This window comes from Salvelinus alpinus, chromosome 19, assembly GCF_045679555.1.
Source record: "Salvelinus alpinus chromosome 19, SLU_Salpinus.1, whole genome shotgun sequence".
In the NCBI taxonomy this organism is placed as follows: Eukaryota; Metazoa; Chordata; class Actinopteri; order Salmoniformes; family Salmonidae; genus Salvelinus; species Salvelinus alpinus.
In genome coordinates, this window is record NC_092104.1 from 30,648,826 (window position 1) to 30,667,850 (window position 19,025).

The window sequence follows — 19,025 nt, forward strand, 5'->3', positions numbered from 1 at the left end:
AGCAGAAAAAGTATTAACTGCATTTATGATTCTGCAGCAGGCTGTTTCTGTTGTGTGTGTGTGTGGTGAGTGCCTTTTTTCTGATTAAATCCAATGTTTTGAGGGACGGAATGTCAATTGATATACACTTATTAGGCTTTATGTTAACTTGGTTACAATATTGTTTATGTTTCATGCATTTTTTATTTTTTTATCTAATTAAAAGTGATAAATACCTGTAGTTGTGACAGAAACAAATTGTGTCCAACCATCTTTGTGTTGGACACACCAAAGTAAAAAAAAAAGAAGAAATAATCAAATCTGATAACTAAAAAGTTATTTTCAAAACATGAACAAACATTTGAAAAGTATTATTTCAAGCTGTGTGAATCCAGGGTGAACAGTATATTTGAAAAGTGATTGTAATTACATTAGTTTATCAAGAGTTACAAAACGAGATTCAGAATATATGAACCTGCAGCCTCTGTAATATCCAAAGGGCCAAAGTCAGTTATGTATTGGATGCTGTGCCTGACCAGGTTTAGGTGGAGGCTGCAATTCAAGTTGAGGTTTATTTTCACTTCATTCAAATTTTGAAATTGCATGTCAATTTCAGTTCCTGAATTTAAATAAATTATAAAGGAACTCCTAAAATAGGTCATTATAAAAGCATAGCTTAAAACAAAGTGCAGATAACTTGTACCTTCAAGTAAATCATGCATTTATGTCAATGAGAGACTTTCATGACATAGTGTGCCATTTAATGGCACTGTGTTTTTTGATTTGTTTTACCTCACGGACATAAAATGGTATGAATATATTACAATGCAACTAATGTTTTATCACTTAGTTAACTTAACAAAATGTTCTGAGTTGACACAGCTAAAGCTTTTCAATAACATTCAAAATACTGACATTTCAATCCTCAAATCTTAAATTAATGTATTGAATGAAATGATATTCAATCTTCCTGCTGTTTGTTTTCTCTGAGGTAGCTGATTTTTATACTTGTGTTTGGACAGAACGAGAGAGCCATGACAGCACGGATATTAGACACAATTCCAACGAATGATGATGATGATTATGATGATAGCAAAAACCCTCCAACTCAGTCCTCATTTGGCCAACCACCGGATACATCAGCCAGTTCACAAGGGGACTACATACTCCTTGTGGTCAATGTGGTCATCTTACTGCTGGGGGTTTGTGGGAATGGGGTGGTCATCTGGATAGCTGGTCTCAAGGTGAAAAAGACGGTCAACACCACCTGGTACCTCAGCCTGGCCATCTCCGACTTCATATTCTGTGCCTGTCTCCCCTTCAACATAATCTACATGGTAACAAAGGAGTGGATCTTAGGGCACTTCATGTGCAAGTTCACCTCTTTTGTGATGTTCCTCAACATGTTCAGTAGCATCTTCCTCCTGGTCGTCATCAGTGTTGACCGTTATCTACTTGTCGTATTCCCAGTTTGGGCCCAGAACCAGCGAACCGTGAGGAGGGCCTCTGCAGTTGTGGTTCTTGCCTGGGCCGTCTCTGTTGCACTGAGCATTCCCTCCACAGTGTTTCGTCAGGTAACCACAGATGGCATAAAGTGCGTGAATTATTACCCACACCCAAACAGTCACATAACTGTAGCTGTCAGTCGATTTATCAGTGGCTTTGTGCTCCCGCTCCTCATCATCATCTTCTGCTACTCTGTCCTCATTCTGCGACTGAGGACCAACAGGATGACCAGGTCCTCCAAACCCTTCAGAGTCCTGACTGCACTGATAGCCATGTTTTTCATCAGCTGGCTTCCATACCACGTCTTCATCCTTCTGGAATTTAAAGCCCACGATCAAACTTCTCTAACTGTTATTCATGAAGGGCTAAATATATCTGTGACTCTGGCTAGTGCAAACAGTTGCCTGAACCCATTTCTGTATGCATTCATGGGCAAAGACTTCAAGCGGAAATGCTGGAACTCTTTCCTTTCTAAGATTGAAAATGCTTTTGATGAGGAGGAACGCTCTTCAAGGAGTAGAGGGACCTCTTTCTCCCAGGCTGATTCAAACGTTTATACAAATGTCTGATTGCCTTTCAACAAATATTGTAAAACAGGGCAAACTTATGCCCCTTTTAAGTATATTTTATATATTTCCAATACAATAACCCATTAAGTTCACATATTAAGGTCCATAGTTGTGACAATATAAGATTTGCTCTGTCTTAGCCAACTGTTATGCAAACTATGCAAATGTTTTAACCCTGAGGAAACAACTAATTTCAAGTTATTTCCTGTAACACCCACTCAATTGTGGTAACGGTATTGTTCAAATGTAGTTGAATGTAATTTTTATCACCATTCAAGTAACATAAGCAACAATATTGTACTGTATTGTTCTGCATTTCCTGCCATGCATCACCAATCTTTTGGTTGACAGGTTTTTGTGTAATCAGATTTATACCATGAAATGTAATTCAGCCCACCGTGCCAACATTCATCTGTCAGGTCATCTGCTGTGACACTGAAAGGTCAAGTGTAATTACATATCCTATAGAGGAGCTGAGAATCTTATTGAAGAGCCCTGTGTTTATACTTCACAAAACCGCTGTTTGTCAACAATTATTTTGGATGAACGTGAAGCCTTTGGAACTTCATACTGTACTAATATCTCTTACAAATTGTGAAATAGCTTTTTTCACATGTTAAGCTCAAACTTTCTCATGTGAATCCATATGTTCACATGTATTACATTTAGAGATAACAAGTTAACACCACCTTTCACATGTGAGGAGAATAACGTGTTTTCTCCTCCCATGAATTGCAAGTTTACATGTAAAAAACATTCACATTTGCAGTTTCACATGTAAGAATCATTCACATTGTGTAATTGCAAGGTCACATATGGGGCTGAAATAGTGTTATTCCCCTCCCATGTGAAACAGTGGTGTTAACATGTTGCAGTAGCAATTTTTCCACATGGGGAATTGCAAATTATGTAATGCCATTCTACTTTAATTAAGTAATAATTAAAGTGCATAAAAATGAATTATGGTGCCATCCACTTCATTTGTTTTCCTCCATGGTGTTGCATTGATACATGTATATTTAGTACTACCACGAGGAGGAGGCATTCAGAGTGTTTCTGCTGCAGGCGCACGCTCTATTCATACGTTGGTCCGTGGCTGTTGGAAGTAGTCCGGTGAAAAGAACCGAGAAGCTAGTTAGCTAGCAGTGTCTCCTTATTTTTAATATCCTGTGTTCCGGTTTGTATGCATGGTTACGTTTTCAAAATCTAGAGAGAAAATGTTTAACTGAACTGTAATGAGTTTTTGGGTCATTTTGATGTATCATTTATTTGTTTTGACCAATTGGAAAACAAGTGAGATTTTTTTCCATGAACATGAGCGTAGCGAAGCTAAATAACTAGCTAGCTAAATCACTTTTGTATGCAAGTCAATGGTAAAATGTTGGCATCTCAGATGATTTAAAAAATATATATTTGATACTTTTCGGATCTCTTAAATTGTAAAAATGTTTACAAACAAGGGCTCATATTGAGGGTATTTGCATGTGTACATATGAACCACGCTAATTATATGTATTTTAGAATGTCATTTTTTATTAAATCTATATCTAATAGCCGCATGCTAATTTCTAACTGCTAGCTTGTTAGCTAGCTTAGTGCTAGGCGCTAGCTAGCCTGCCATTTCATCCCAGCTAGCTAGTTTTAGCTTCCCTTATTGTTAGATGTCCATTTGGATTTTGTTAATTTTTTATTATTTTAAAATGTATTTTAATGTATTTGAAAACTTGTGAATGTGTTTGCTATTGGAATGAATGCAAACAGATGCTTTTCTAAAAAGAGAGGATTTTGAATTTGAAGAGTCAATGTTCTGAGGTTGAGAGAAATTTGTAATAAATATACATTGGAAGAGAACCCCAGTGAAACTGAGCTTACTCCGTGTCTTCTTATTGATCCTGTTTAACATGTTAAAATTCACATTAAAATAGTCGCGTGATGAGGTATGCCCACCTGTGACTTCAGCATCAATATTGACCCTCTTGGTCTGAATACTTTCCGATGGTACTGTATTGTATAGCTTGTTCTTCGATACCAAAGCAATCTACAATAGAAAATGGGGTGTGTCACTTTCATTATTACTCACCTTCAATAACAATAATCAAGGATCGTACATCAAGAAAAATTAAGTATAGTAGATAACTCTAATCTAAACTAATCTATAACTTGAAGAAAATGCCTTTTGATCCTTTGGAGTAGTAAGCTTTCAGTTATATAATTTACAGTGAAAGACCTTTTGGGTCATATTCAAATTAAATAAGTGAACAAAAATATTTAATCCTTAAGAGTATATTGATGCACCCAATCTAAGAAACATAACCAAAAATAAAGGGTTAAATATGTGTACAAAAAAACCAAAATATTTCCTGAGCTTTCTTATATCTCCTAGATATAGGCAGTGGTGTGTATTCATGGATGCCAAGGGAAGCCAGGCTTCCCCCCAAAAATGTACCAAGAACATTTTGTAAAAACATATAAAATGTAGCTTTCACCTCTGTGTTTCAAAATGTTCCTTCAATTCGCAAGAGGCTGAATGCATCTCACCGGAGAAAGCATCAGAGTGAGCAAAACAGCACCCCTCTGTCTCTCTACGTGTAGGCCATCTATCTGATGCTGTCTGGTCCAAACGAGTATGACATTGATACAGCCCGTTGCATTGAATAGAATGAAAGTGAAGCCAGCGAGCATTTGGCCTCCCTTGATAATGTATATAAATTTGCCAATCAGCGCTGAGCTAAACTGAGCGAGCTTAACTGTGAAAGGTCCTGGCGCACCAAAAGAACGTGTCAAGGGAAGCCAGCCTGGATTTTGGAGTCACTCCTGTCAAATCGCATTGAGAGCATTCGTCATTGACAGAAACAACTTGAATTGTTGCATCTCATTGTGTTGTCATTCGGTGGCTAGCTAGCTAAAATTGTCGCTTTCCTAAATTAGCCATGGATGGAGATTTCTCCGTACTGGCCAATGATTATAACGGCGATTCTGATCCAACCATTAATTCATACATGTTGTGCCCCTGGCCCGATAGGATGGAAGTTCAATATGTAGCTAGATATAGATTTTTTTTTTAATTTTTTTTTATGAATATTAAACTCCTTTCGCACAGAACACCCAGCTGGTGATGGTGATGACTGAGTATACCAATCCTTGAATGGAAGTTCAGCTAGCTAGCAAGCATTTTAGCCAGGTAGCCTTGGACAACAAAAAATAAAAGTGTGTACTTTATAACAGAGTGATAAACCGTTTCATCAACATGAAAGAGAGGAGGATGGCATCAACATATTTCTCTACTTGCACGAACGTGCGCACACAGAAATCAGAACCATGGACAGCCACATCATATTTAGTTTACGTTGATTGGACTTAATTGTTTTTGGTATCTTTTAGTTGTCACTGTATTAGACTAAGCAGAGGTGATTTGATGTTTGATTTGAAGTTGAAAGGGTGCTGGAATAGTGGAGACAGTTCTTGTTTTCTTTGCAACTTGCGGTAACTCTCTGTGGTTGTAAATCAATAGTTGTTTAGTGGTCCGAAAATGGCGGAAATATGAACTTTCTTGACCATGCTGTAGGTCATGTACTGTTTGTTACATGCAATATGCTTTGTTGACTAAACCGGAGAGAGGTTGCTATCCGGTTTTGTGATGAAACAAAGGTGTGATTGAATTTATTCTGCCACTGTGTCTTCTTATTGTCTCGGCCTTTAGGCCTATATACTGTATCACGGTCGCAAGGCAAATTAATGAACAGGTTATAGAGCAAACAATGCAATTATCACATAACACTTGTCAGAGCTGCTAGGAGTACTGGGTGGATGGAGTCAAGCGCAGAGAGCAGGTTTCAAGAACGTGGATTTATTTTCCAATACACAGGGAAAACGATCATGCCCTAAAACACATGGGCGCATGAAAAGACGAGTCCAAAAACACCGGACTAAACTGTTCCGAGAAAATAACAAAATCCACATTACAAATCCAACACCAACATAACAGAATACAAGCCCGCACAACAGCCAGCGGGCTACCTGCCCTTAAATAGCCTACCCACCAAACTAAACTCAAAACAGGTGCACCCAATCAGCCCAAACTAACAGAAACAAAAAGAAAAGAATCGATGGCAGCTAGTAGGCCGGTGACGACGACCGCCGAGCGCCGCCCGAACAGGAAGAGGCACCATCCTCGGCGGGATTCGTGACAGTACCCCCCCTCTGACGCGCGGCCCCCGCAGCGCGCCGACCCCGGCCTCGAGGGCGAGGCGCAGGACAATCCGGGTGGCGACGGTGGAAATCAGCCAAGAGGGAAGGATCTAAAATGTCTCTCCCCGGTACCCAGCACCTCTCCTCCGGACCGTACCCCTCCCAGTCAACGAGGTACTGCAGGCCCCTCACCCGGCGTCTCGAGTCCAGAATAGCTCGTACAGCGTACGCCGGGGACCCCTCGATATCCAGAGGGGGCGGAGGGACCTCCGGTACCTCACCTTCCTGAAGGGGACCAGCTACCACCGGCCTGAGGAGAGACACATGAAACGAGGGGTTAATGCGATAGTAAGAAGGGAGTTGTAATCTATAACACACCTCGTTTATCCTCCTCAGGACTTTAAATGGCCCCACACACTGCGGCCCCAGCTTCCGGCAGGGCAGGCGGAGGGGCAGGTTTCGGGTCGAGAGCCAGACCCTGTCCCCTGGTGCGAACACAGGGGCCTCACTGCGGTGGCGGTCAGCGCTCCTCTTCTGCCGCTCACTGGCCTGCCTGAGAGAGGCCTGGACTGCCCGCCAGGTCTCTTTAGAGCGCTGTACCCACTCCTCCACCGCAGGAGCTTCGGTCTGGCTCTGATGCCACGGAGCCAGGACCGGCTGGTACCCCAATACGCATTCAAATGGCGACATGTTAGTTGAGGAGTGGCGGAGTGAGTTCTGGGCCAACTCCGCCGACGGGACGTACCTTGCCCATTCTCCTGGCCGGTCCTGGCAATACGACCTCAGAAACCTACCCACCTCCTGGTTCACTCTTTCCACCTGCCCATTACTTTCGGGGTGATACCCAGAGGTAAGGCTGACCGAGACCCCCAGACGGTCCATAAACGCCCTCCATACCCGGGACGTGAACTGGGGACCTCGATCAGATACGATATCCTCCGGCACCCCGTAGTGCCGGAAGACGTGGGTAAATAGAGCCTCCGCAGTCTGTAGGGCCGTAGGGAGACCAGGCAATGGAAGGAGACGACAGGACTTAGAAAACCGATCCACAACGACCAAAACGGTAGTGTTCCCCTGAGACGGGGGAAGATCAGTCAGGAAATCTACCGATAAATGAGACCATGGCCGTTGTGGAACCGGGAGGGGTTGTAACTTTCCTCTAGGCAGGTGCCTAGGAGCCTTACTCTGTGCGCATACCGAGCAGGAAGAGACATAGAGTCTCACGTCCTTAGCCAAGGTGGGCCACCAGTATTTCCCCCTAAGACCCCGCACTGTCCTCTCAATCCCTGGATGACCCGAAGAAGGTAGTGTATGAGCCCACCGAATCAATCGATCATGAACACCAAGCGGTACGTACCTCAGGCCAGTAGGACACTGAGACGGCACAGGTTCTACCCTCAACGCCCGCTCGATGTCCGCGTCCAACTCCCATACCACCGGGGCCACCAGACACGAGGCTGGAAGAATGGGAGTCGGATCGATGGGCCGGTCATCCGTGTCATAGAGACGAGACAGCGCGTCGGCCTTAGTGTTGAGGGAACCTGGTCGGTAAGAGATCGTAAATCTAAAACGAGTAAAGAACATGGCCCACCTAGCTTGACGCGGATTCAGTCTCTTCGCCTCTCGGATATACTCCAGATTGCGGTGGTCAGTCCAGATGAGAAAAGGGTATTTAGCCCCCTCAAGCCAGTGTCTCCACACCTTCAGGGCTTTTACCATAGCTAGTAACTCCCGGTCCCCCACATCATAGTTCCGCTCCGCCGGCTCCAGCTTCTTAGAAAAGAAAGCACAGGGACGGAGCTTCGGTGGTGTGCCCGAGCGCTGTGATAGCACGGCTCCAACACCAGCCTCGGACGCATCCACCTCCACTATGAACGCTAACGAAGGGTCCGGATGCGCCAACACTGGAGCCTCAGTAAACCTTGCCTTCAACTGGTTGAAGGCTCCATCTGCCTCGGCCGACCACCGTAGACGCACCGGGCCCCCCTTCAGCAGTGAGGTAATGGGTGCCGCCACTTGGCCAAAACCCCGCATAAACCTCCGGTAGTAATTGGCAAACCCTAAAAACCGCTGTACCTCCTTTACCGTGGTTGGAGTCGGCCAATTACGCACGGCGTTAACGCGGTCACACTCCATCATCACCCCCGAGGTGGAAATGCGATAACCCAGGAAGGAAACGGCTGGTTTGGAGAACACACATTTCTCAGCCTTGACGTACAGGTCATGCTCCAGCAGTCACCGAAGCACCCTGCGCACCAGGGAGACATGCACGGCGCGTGTGGCAGAATAGATCAAGATGTCATCAATATATACTACCACACCCTGCCCCTGCAAGTCCCTGAGAATCTCATCTACAAAGGATTGGAAGACGGCTGGAGCATTCTTCAACCCATACGGCATGACGAGGTACTCATAGTGGCCTGATGTGGTACTAAATGCTGTTTTCCACTCGTCTCCTCCCCGAATACGCACCAGATTATACGCGCTCCTGAGGTCCAGTTTTGTGAAAAAACGTGCTCCGTGGAATGATTCCATCGCCGTAGCGATGAGAGGTAGTGGATAACTAAATCCCACTGTGATTGAATTTAGACCTCGATAATCAATGCACGGACGCAGTCCTCCCTCCTTTTTTCTCACAAAAAAGAAACTCGAGGAGGCGGGTGACATGGAGGGCCGAATGAACCCTTGTCCCAGAGCTTCCGTGACATATGTCTCCATAGCCAACGTCTCCTCCTGTGACAATGGGTACACGTGACTCCTGGGAAGTGCAGCGTTCTCCTGGAGGTTTATCACGCAATCCCACCGTCGATGAGGTGGTAATTTAGTCGCTTCTTTCTTACTAAAAGCGATAGCCAAATCGGCATATTCTGGGGGAATGCGCACAGTGGAAACCTGGTCTGGACTCTCCACCGATGTGGCACCGATGGAAACTCCCACACACCTACCTGAACACTCATCTGACCACCCCTGAAGAGCTCCCTGTCGCCAGGAAATGAGGGGATTGTGAATGGCTAGCCAGGGAACCCCCAACACCACTGGAAACCCAGGTGAATCGATAAGGTAAAAGCTGATCTGCTCCCTATGATCCCCCTGGGTTACCATGTCCAGCGGAATCGTGGCCTCCCTGACCAACCCTGATCCTAACGGTCGGCTATCTCGGGAGTGCACGGGAAAAGGTGGGTCTATCTGCACCAGCGGAATACCCAACTTACGGGCGAGTCCGCGATACATAAAACTCCCAGCTGCGCCTGAATCGACTAGCGCCTTATGCTGAAGAGAGGGGAAAAACGCAGGGAAAAAAATAACCAAAAACATGTGACCAACAGGGAGCTCTGGGTGAGTCTTGTGCCTACTCACCTGGGGTGGCCGAGGAGTATTCCGCCTGCCATCCCGACTCCCAGATGGACTCCTCCAGCACCGGTCCGAAGTGTGTCCTCTCCGGCCACAGTAGGTGCAAGAAGAGCCACCTCCTCCGGTCCCCCTAGATGCAGCTCCTCCCAACTCCATCGGAGTTGGAGCGGGAGGGCTGGGAGGTGGAATGGACAGGACCCCCTCTGAACGCCCGCGGGCAGCTAGCAAGTTATCTAGTCGGATCGACATGTCTATCAGTTCATCGAGGGAGAGTGTGGTGTCCCGACAAGCTAGCTCCCGACGGACGTCCTCCCGGAGGCTGCAACGGTAATGGTCTATTAAGGCCCTGTCATTCCACCCCGCACCAGCAGCCAAGGTCCGGAACTCTAAAGCGAACTCCTGGGCGCTCCTCGTCTCCTGTCTGAGGTGGAACAGACGCTCACCCGCCGCTCGGCCCTCTGGTGGGTGGTCGAACACAGCCCGAAACCGGCGGGTGAACTCCGCGTAATGGTCCCGAGCCGAGTCTGGGCTGTTCCAGACCGCGTTAGCCCAGTCCAGGGCCCTCCCCGACAAACAGGAGACAAGGAGGCTTACACTCTCCTCACCCGAGGGAGTCGGACGCACGGTAGCCAGGTAAAGCACAAGCTGGAGCAGAAATCCCTGGCAACCAGCCGCTGCTCCATCGTACACCCTCGGGGGGGTGAGACGCAATGTGCTGGTCCCAGCCGATGACCCTGTAGGAGTGGGTTGTGTCGTCTGCAGGGGAGCTGAAGGGGCCGTCGGGAGACCACTCCTCTCCCATCGTTCCATCCTCTCCATCATCTGGTCCATCGCTGACCCGATACGATGAAGGACAGCTGTATGATGATGGACACGCTCCTCCATAGTAGGGAGAGGGGTGGTCGCTGCTCCTGCTGACTCCATATGGTGGTGCGGGCTTCTGTCAGAGCTGCTAGGAGTACTGGGTGGATGGAGTCAAGCGCAGAGAGCAGGTTTCAAGAACGTGGATTTATTTTCCAATACACAGGGAAAACGATCATGCCCTAAAACACATGGGCGCATGAAAAGACGAGTCCAAAAACACCGGACTAAACTGTTCCGAGAAAATAACAAAATCCACATTACAAATCCAACACCAACATAACAGAATACAAGCCCGCACAACAGCCAGCGGGCTACCTGCCCTTAAATAGCCTACCCACCAAACTAAACTCAAAACAGGTGCACCCAATCAGCCCAAACTAACAGAAACAAAAAGAAAAGAATCGATGGCAGCTAGTAGGCCGGTGACGACGACCGCCGAGCGCCGCCCGAACAGGAAGAGGCACCATCCTCGGCGGGATTCGTGACAACACTGGATATACAGTGGGGCAAAAAAGTATTTAGTCAGCCACCAATTGTGCAAGTTCTCCCACTTAAAAAGATGAGAGAGGCCTGTAATTTTCATCATAGGTACACCTCAACTATGACAAACAAAATGAGAAAGAAAATCCAGAAAATCACATTGTAGGATTTTTAATGAATTTATTTGCAAATTATGGTGGAAAATAAGTATTTGGTCAATAACAAAAGTTTATCTCAATACTTTGTTATATACCCTTTGTTGGCAATGACAGAGGTCAAACATTTTCTGTAAGTCTTCACAAGGTTTTCACACACTGTTGCTGGTATTTTGGCCCATTCCTCCATGCAGATCTCCTCTAGAGCAGTGATGTTTTGGGGCTGTTGCTGGGCAACACAGACTTTCAACTCCCTCCAAAGATTTTCTATGGGGTTGAGATCTGGAGACTGGCTAGGCCACTCCAGGACCTTGAAATGCTTCTTACGAAGCCACTCCTTCGTTTCCCGGGCGGTGTGTTTGGGATCATTGTCATGCTGAAAGACCCAGCCATGTTTCATCTTCAATGCCCTTGCTGATGGAAGGAGGTTTTCACTCAAAATCTCACGATACATGGCCCCATTCATTCTGTCCTTTACACGGATCAGTCGTCCTGGTCCCTTTGCAGAAAAACAGCCCCAAAGCATGATGTTTCCACCCCCATGCTTCACAGTAGGTATGGTGTTCTTTGGATGCAACTCAGCATTCTTTGTCCTCCAAACACGACGAGTTGAGTTTTTACCAAAAAGTTCTATTTTGGTTTCATCTGACCATATGACATTCTCCCAATCTTCTTCTGGATCATCCAAATGCTCTCTAGCAAACTTCAGACGGGCCTGGACATGTACTGGCTTAAGCAGGGGGACACGTCTGGCACTGCAGGATTTGAGTCCCTGGCGGCGTAGTGTGTTACTGATGGTAGGCTTTGTTACTTTGGTCCCAGCTCTCTGCAGGTCATTCACTAGGTCCCCCCGTGTGGTTCTGGGATTTTTGCTCACCGTCTTGTGATCATTTTGACCCCACGGGGTGAGATCTTGCGTGGAGCCCCAGATCGAGGGAGATTATCAGTGGTCTTGTATGTCTTCCATTTCCTAATAATTGCTCCCACAGTTGATTTCTTCAAACCAAGCTGCTTACCTATTGCAGATTCAGTCTTCCCAGCCTGGTGCAGGTCTTTGGTCTTGGCCATAGTGGAGTTTGGAGTGTGACTGTTTGAGGTTGTGGACAGGTGTCTTTTATACTGATAACAAGTTCAAACAGGTGCCATTAATACAGGTAACGAGTGGAGGACAGAGGAGCCTCTTAAAGAAGAAGTTACAGGTCTGTGAGAGCCAGAAATCTTGCTTGTTTGTAGGTGACCAAATACATATTTTCCACCATAATTTGCAAATAAATTCATAAAAAATCCTACAATGTGATTTTCTGGATTTTTTCCCTCATTTTGTCTGTCATAGTTGAAGTGTACCTATGATGAAAATTACAGGCCTCTCTCATCTTTTTAAGTGGGAGAACTTGCACAATTGGTGGCTGACTAAATACTTTTTTGCCCCACTGTAGGACAGATACTTCAAAACGTAATTCCTTTTTAGAATAATTTTGACTGTCTTTTTTGCCGTTCATGAATGTGTTATTCAATGCATTTCTATGGGCTATAGTAGTAAAGGCCAAATTCAATATTTTTATCAAATAATGTAATATTTTTTGTTTATCTGAAGGGGTCCTAAAATTTTAAAACCAATAGCTAAATCATCAATGGTATGACCATCTTAAAACAATGCCATATGTTACAGTAGCTTAGTAGAAACCCTCCCCCCAACACCTTAGACTTTTAGTTAAATAATCAACCTACATTATCTCTTCATTATGAAGTCAATCATACAGACACAAAATCTAAAAATACAGTTACAGTATACTATGTGGGTATGCTTGAGAACTCAACGGTGTTGAATAACATTCCCCGGCAACAAAGTGAGGTGACATACTATCATTGATTGTAAACCCCAGCCTGTATTGAAATCTACAGTTCTTTCAAAAATCGTTAGGGTTAGGGTTAGTATTAAACCCCTTTGTTATGGCAAGCCAAAATAAGTTCAGGGGTAAAAATTAGCTCAACAAGTCACTCTGTGTGCAATAATAAGGTTTAACTGTCACGTTCTGACCATAGTTCTTGTGTGTTTTGCTTGTTTTAGTGTTGGTCAGGACGTGAGCTGGGTGGGCATTCTATGTGTTGTGTCTAGTCTGTCTGTTTCTATGTTTGGCCTAATATGGTTCTCAATCAGAGGCAGGTGTTTTGTGTTGTCTCTGATTGGGAATCATATACAGTATAGGTGGCTTGTTTTGTGTTGGGGATTGTGGGTGGTTGTTTCCTGTCTTTGTGTTTTCGCTGCACCAGATAGGGCTGTATCGGTTTGCCACATTTTGTTATTTGTAAGTGTTCACAGTTCGTCATTAAACATGTTGAGCACTGGCTACGCTGCGTGTTCAGATGAAGAGGAGGAAGGCTGCCATTACATTAACATGATTTTTGAATGACTACCTCATCTCTGTACCCCACACATACAATTATCTGTAACTTAGTTGAGCAGTGAATTTCAAACAGATTCAACCACAAATACCAGGGAGGTGTTCCAATGCCTGGCTAAGGAAGGCACCTATTGGTAGATGGGTACAAAAAAGCAGACAATAGTTCTAAGTTTGAGCATGGTGACGTTATTAATTACACTTTGGATGGTGCGTCAATACAACCAGTCTCTACAAAGATACAAGAGTCCTTCCTAACTCAGTCGCCGGAGAGGAAGGAAACCGCTCAGGGATTTCACCATGAGGCCAATGGTGACTTTAAAACAGTTCGAGTTTAATGGCTGTGATAGGAGAAAACTGAGGATGGATCAAGAACATTGTAGTTGCTCCACAATACTAACCTAAATGACAGAGTGAAAAGAAGGAAGCCTGTACAGAATACAAATATTCCAAAACATCCATGTTTGTAACAAGGCACTAAAGTAATACTGCAAAAAAATTGGCAAAGCAATTAACTTTTTGTCCTGAATACAAAGTGTTATTATTGTGGAAAATCCAATACTACACATTACTGAGTACCACTCTCCATATCTTCAAGCATAGTGGTGACTGCATCATGTTAAGGGTATGCTTGTAATCGTTAAGGACTAGGGAGTTTTTCAGGATAAAAAGAAATGGAATGGAACTGAGCACATGCAAAATCCTAGAGGAAAACCTGGTTCAGTCTGCTTTCCACCTGACAATGGGAGATGAACTCACCTTTCACCAGGATAATAACCTAAAACTCAAGGCCAAATCTACAATGGAGTTGCTTTACAAAGAAACTAGTTAATGTTCCTGAGTGGCTGAGTTACAGTTTTGATTTAAATCTACTTAGAATCTATGGCAAGCCCTGAAAATGGTTGTCGAACAATGATCTACAACCAATTTGACAGAGCTTGAAGAATTAAAAAAAGAATAATGAGCAAATGTTGCACAATACAGGTGTGGAAAACTCTTAGAAACCTAACCAGCTGTAATTGCCACCAAAGGTGCAATCTACAAAGTGTGAACACTTATGTAAATGAGATATTTCTGTATTTCATTTTCAATAAATTTGCAAAAATTTCCAAAAGCATGTTTTCACTTTGTCATTATGGTGTAGATGGGTGAGAAATAAATGTAATACATTTTGAATTCAGGCTGTAACACAACAAAATGTGGAACAAGTATTAATACTTTCTGAAGGAACTGTATTAGTCCAATGGAAATCTGTTTGAGTTCTCAAGCATTCTATCATTTCAGACACAGCAGTTGCATTAATTGCATAACTAGAACCTTGGTATTTTGTTTTCAGAAGTTAGAACACTCTCAACACTAGTGCGTCTGGTGATGCGTTGTGGCCAGTTGAATTAAGCAATAAGGCCTGAGGAGGTGTGGTATATGGCCAATATACCACGGCTAAGGACTGTTCTTACGCAACGCGGAGAGCCTGGACACAGCCCTTAGCCGTGGTATATTTGCCATATACCACAAACTCCCAAGGTGCATTTTTGCTATAATAAACTGGTTATCAATGTAATTAGAGCAATACAAATAAATGTTTTGTCATACTCACGGTATCCCATCTAATATACCACAGCTGTCAGACAATCAGCATTCAGGGCTCGAACCACCCAGTTTATAATATCAAATATCATCAACAATATATTCACATTACCAATAATATTTGATATTACTACTCATTTTCCCCCCTACATTTCAACTTAAAGCCAACAGCCAACTGACAGGAAAGGCACTGCATTATAATTTTACTTCAAACCACCATTATGGGAAAAAACTACTGGTTCCGCAGAGTCATTTAGCAGAAGTGAAAGATTCGAAATAGAGCTGTTTACAGAAAATAACGTTCAATGAATCCACAATAAATTCATTGTGCACAGTGTGGTTAGCTGACCACCTCTGACGAGATGGATGAACAAGCAGTCGATGAGTTGATCAGTAGAATCGAGGCTAGTTATTGAAAGGGCTGTGTTGACAAGAGGCAGGAATGTTCCATTGAGCCTGTTGGTCAAAACAAACTATGGAGGGTTTATTATTCAGTGTTCCAGAGTTGTTGTCAGTAACGAAAAGGACTTCTGTACAGACATAATACATCAGTAGGACTGATACAGCACAGTTTTATGTCAGGCCACTGCTCCAGAAAACTAGAGATGCTGTATGATAGTGCTGTATCACCTAAGGCTCTCCTCATAGGAATACTGCTGAAGAATGAGGAGAAGAGTGGGGAGACCTGTCCTCATGGTGTGTCCGCAGGGATGGATGGAGAGACGAATGTTCAGTCCCATTCATTGCATCTTCTAGGTTGACTTGGCTATATTCAATCAGATCCGCTTTATCCAATATCCGATAGCGGTTAGAGCTGTCAAAACCACTCAGCCAGCACAGCCACAAGTGGCTCCTGGAATTATAACACAGACATTGCCATTGGATCGCACTGAGTCGCATTATCAGAAACCCTATGCAGCATTGTTCAAAAATGTCCTCATTATTTTATTTAAAGATTTTTACATTTGAACGTAATTATTTCTTATATAGCCTACACTTTCTCTTTCTGAACTTCTAACTTGAGCGGGGCGGGTGTTGCTTCATGACAATGATCGCAAGAGCAGCTGCTCACCAATTTGAAGGCTCCAATGCAGTTCCACCTCTGACTTTCCAAATCATCCTCTATTTGGGTGTCTGCTATCGCCAGTTAATTCTTTATCTGATTCAATCTAGGTCTTAGTTGCTTTCTCCAACCAAGTCACGGATCGGATCCTGAGTGTCGCAGCCGTCTAAGGCACTGGTTTGGACCACATCCTCATTTTAAGTCCAGTAGCTTTCAAATATACAGTATTCAGCAAACGGAAGTATACATATAGTATATTTCATCTCTAACAAAACAAAACATTTAGTTGAAAATGGCAGACCATTAAAAGGTTTTGTGACCATTTTTAAACCATTTCATAAAAGAGTATTTGTTATTCTAATCTGTGATAGCAGCAGATCCTATTCAATAACATACATTATGCATACACAGACTTCTTAGAGTTCTTTTTAATCATCACTTTCAGATGAACAGGAATTTGCTCCTTGTGGTCAGCTGACAGTAATCCAACCATTATGTACTTGGATGTGCTTCCAACACAGCTACTGTACCTTAATGTTAAGTCATAGTGCACAACACATACATGTGCATAGAGGGGGAAGTGCTTCTCATTGGTCCTTATTTGAGTTCCCCAATGAAGTAGCTAAATGTCATTTCTAAAGCAGTATACATTATGATGCTGTTGTCATAATCAGCCAGTTAAACTAATAAAGAAAAAGGGATGTGCAAAATAAGGAGACAAATAAAGAGGTGGAGGGGAATAGGGAAGTACTTTAAATACAAATGTATTTCCTACACATAGATTTTCAGTTCATGTGACATTTTGGACATGGATGCCATTAATCCCAGAACAATATGTGCGAAGGGAAGGGATATAAGAACAGAATGAGAAAGAGAGAGGGAGAGGGAAAGGAGATCATATCATCTCGAAGTTGGTCGGTACTCCTTGGGCACCCCGGCCATGTTCCTCTTCTTAAGGGCAGCGTCTACAGTCATGACCAGTTCGTCAATGCTAGCACGCATCTCGGGTGTGTACGGGTCATACTCCAGCTTACGCAGGCCAGAGCGCTTGAAGTTGCCATCCTTCTGTCCCTCTACACAGAGCAGGCGGTCCTCGGCCACCTCCAGGCCCAGAAACAGGACCATGTCCTTGAGCTTGGAGAACAGCTCCCTCTTCAGCTCTTCAAAGTGGACCACGTGGACGTTCCTCCCATAACGCAGCCAGTCCAGCGTGTGGGATGCCCACCAAGGAGCATAGTTCTTCACAAACTCAGGCCACTCTGCAAAACAACACAGGACACAGGAAGTAGATTTTTTTTTTTTTTTTTAAGGGTACACAATTGAGCCCCGGATACATCAAAGTGTAAATGATTCTAATAAAAAAATTGAAGAAAACACCCATAAATGGGGCACTATTGGCTGAATGAACAGCAGTAAAGAATACAATTTGAGAGAAGCAGGTCATTTCTGCAGCTCTAAACATCCCCAGGGATTCCTGGGTAGTGAATTCAACAGAGGAGGCCTCTCTTCTAGCAGGCACATCCTTTTTTTTCAGCAGGAAATTAAGCTGTGAAGAAAGGTACACACCCCCTTCCCCCATCCCCTTTCCTTGCAGAATAATCTTCAAACACTGATGTTATTTCATTTGAGAGGTCTGGTGCAATTCAACTAGTGTAATCACAGCAGATAATGCATTCTCTGAGACACGGCCTTCCTTAAGGAGATTAAATTAATGACATGGAGCAAAGCAAGTTTTAGTCCTTTTAGCAGACAGACAGACCTACTGCAGTCTGGTAGGCTCATGATTTACCACCAGGGTCAATGGAGGGCTGCATGGGAGAACATACTGTTGAGCAGGTAACAGCTAGGACAGAGATCTCCTGTTGTGGCACCAGTAGGTCTACCAGCACCCCACAGTCTACACTGTTGTTCAATTGGCTGTTAAGACAGTTCACTTCACCATACAATTTTGGAATACTTTACTGGAGAAACTTTCAATCATTTATAATCTACAGTTCATAAAGGAATTGGCAGGCAAAGCCAGGGCTGCGTTATCATGTACTGTATCTTTACTAGGAGGAGAGGGATGCTTGTTAAAGTGTAATCCCTGCTGAGTTAGCAGTGCAGGCGTTGGGATTCAGATGATATGGGAGTGGAAGCTACACTGCCATAGTGAACTACAGAAGGACATTGCATGTTAAAGTGAAACAGAGTCTGCCACAGTTCTCTTCTCAGATAGCAACACAAAATCTGGAGGCCCAAAACACCACAGCTATTGAATCGCCCTTGAACAAACCTCATGTTTTGTATGCCAAGCCCAGGAAGGTTTGGTTAAATAACTACAGTAGACTGTCCTAATCAGAGCAGGATAGTACAATTCAACCATTTGAATGTAGTATGTGAATGGATAGACGTTTGTTTGCTTGTCAGCTAGTTGGGATTCAGTTAGAAGTCAGAATGTGCAGTTAATTTCTGGCCATGGACCAAGGTTGTTGAGCTCCTCTGGAAATCAGGAAGTACAGAATGTTAGCCTCTAAGCACAATATGAAAATGTGAAAGTAGTTGGGGCCCAGGGGGCCAAAAAGCTAATACAGTAAAGTGAAAGGAGCTGAGTGAATAACTAAATTATGTAGCCAAGGGACAATTGTTGGTTTAGAGAATGTCGGATATTCTTTTTGACAAATTCAATCATCCACATATTCGGAAGTGGTCTCTGAATGATTATGACACATCGCCTACTGATACTTATGCATGTGTAACATTCAAGCTCTGGCCAAAATAAGTTATGCCCCCAAGGTAATTGTATGAGGCTACAGTGCATTGAAAGGCAACAGTAACTCTAACGTTCTTACACAATGTCCTGCTGACTCAGATATTCCATCCCAAACTGCACCCTATTCCCTAT

At 43.9% G+C, this 19,025-nt stretch overlaps 2 protein-coding genes across 4 annotated transcripts in view; one reads left to right on the forward strand and one right to left on the reverse strand.

Annotated features, from left to right (window-relative positions):
• LOC139545317 (chemerin-like receptor 1) lies at window positions 1-3,920 on the forward strand. Its single transcript, XM_071352947.1, has 2 exons — window positions 1-65; window positions 1,002-3,920. The coding sequence occupies exon 2, from the start codon at window positions 1,014-1,016 to the stop codon at window positions 2,052-2,054; it is 1,041 nt and encodes a 346-aa protein (XP_071209048.1). The 5' UTR covers window positions 1-65; window positions 1,002-1,013; the 3' UTR covers window positions 2,055-3,920.
• Window positions 3,921-13,804: 9,884 nt separating this feature from the next.
• The window catches only part of LOC139545318 (sialate:O-sulfotransferase 2-like), a 97,363-nt gene continuing 92,142 nt past the window's right edge, over window positions 13,805-19,025 (reverse strand). For all 3 annotated transcript variants that reach the window (XM_071352950.1, XM_071352949.1, XM_071352948.1), the window contains one exon: window positions 13,805-17,400. In XM_071352950.1, coding sequence (XP_071209051.1) covers window positions 17,042-17,400 — 359 coding nt within the window. In that variant the 3' untranslated portion in view covers window positions 13,805-17,041. The remainder of the gene's footprint in view (window positions 17,401-19,025) is intronic.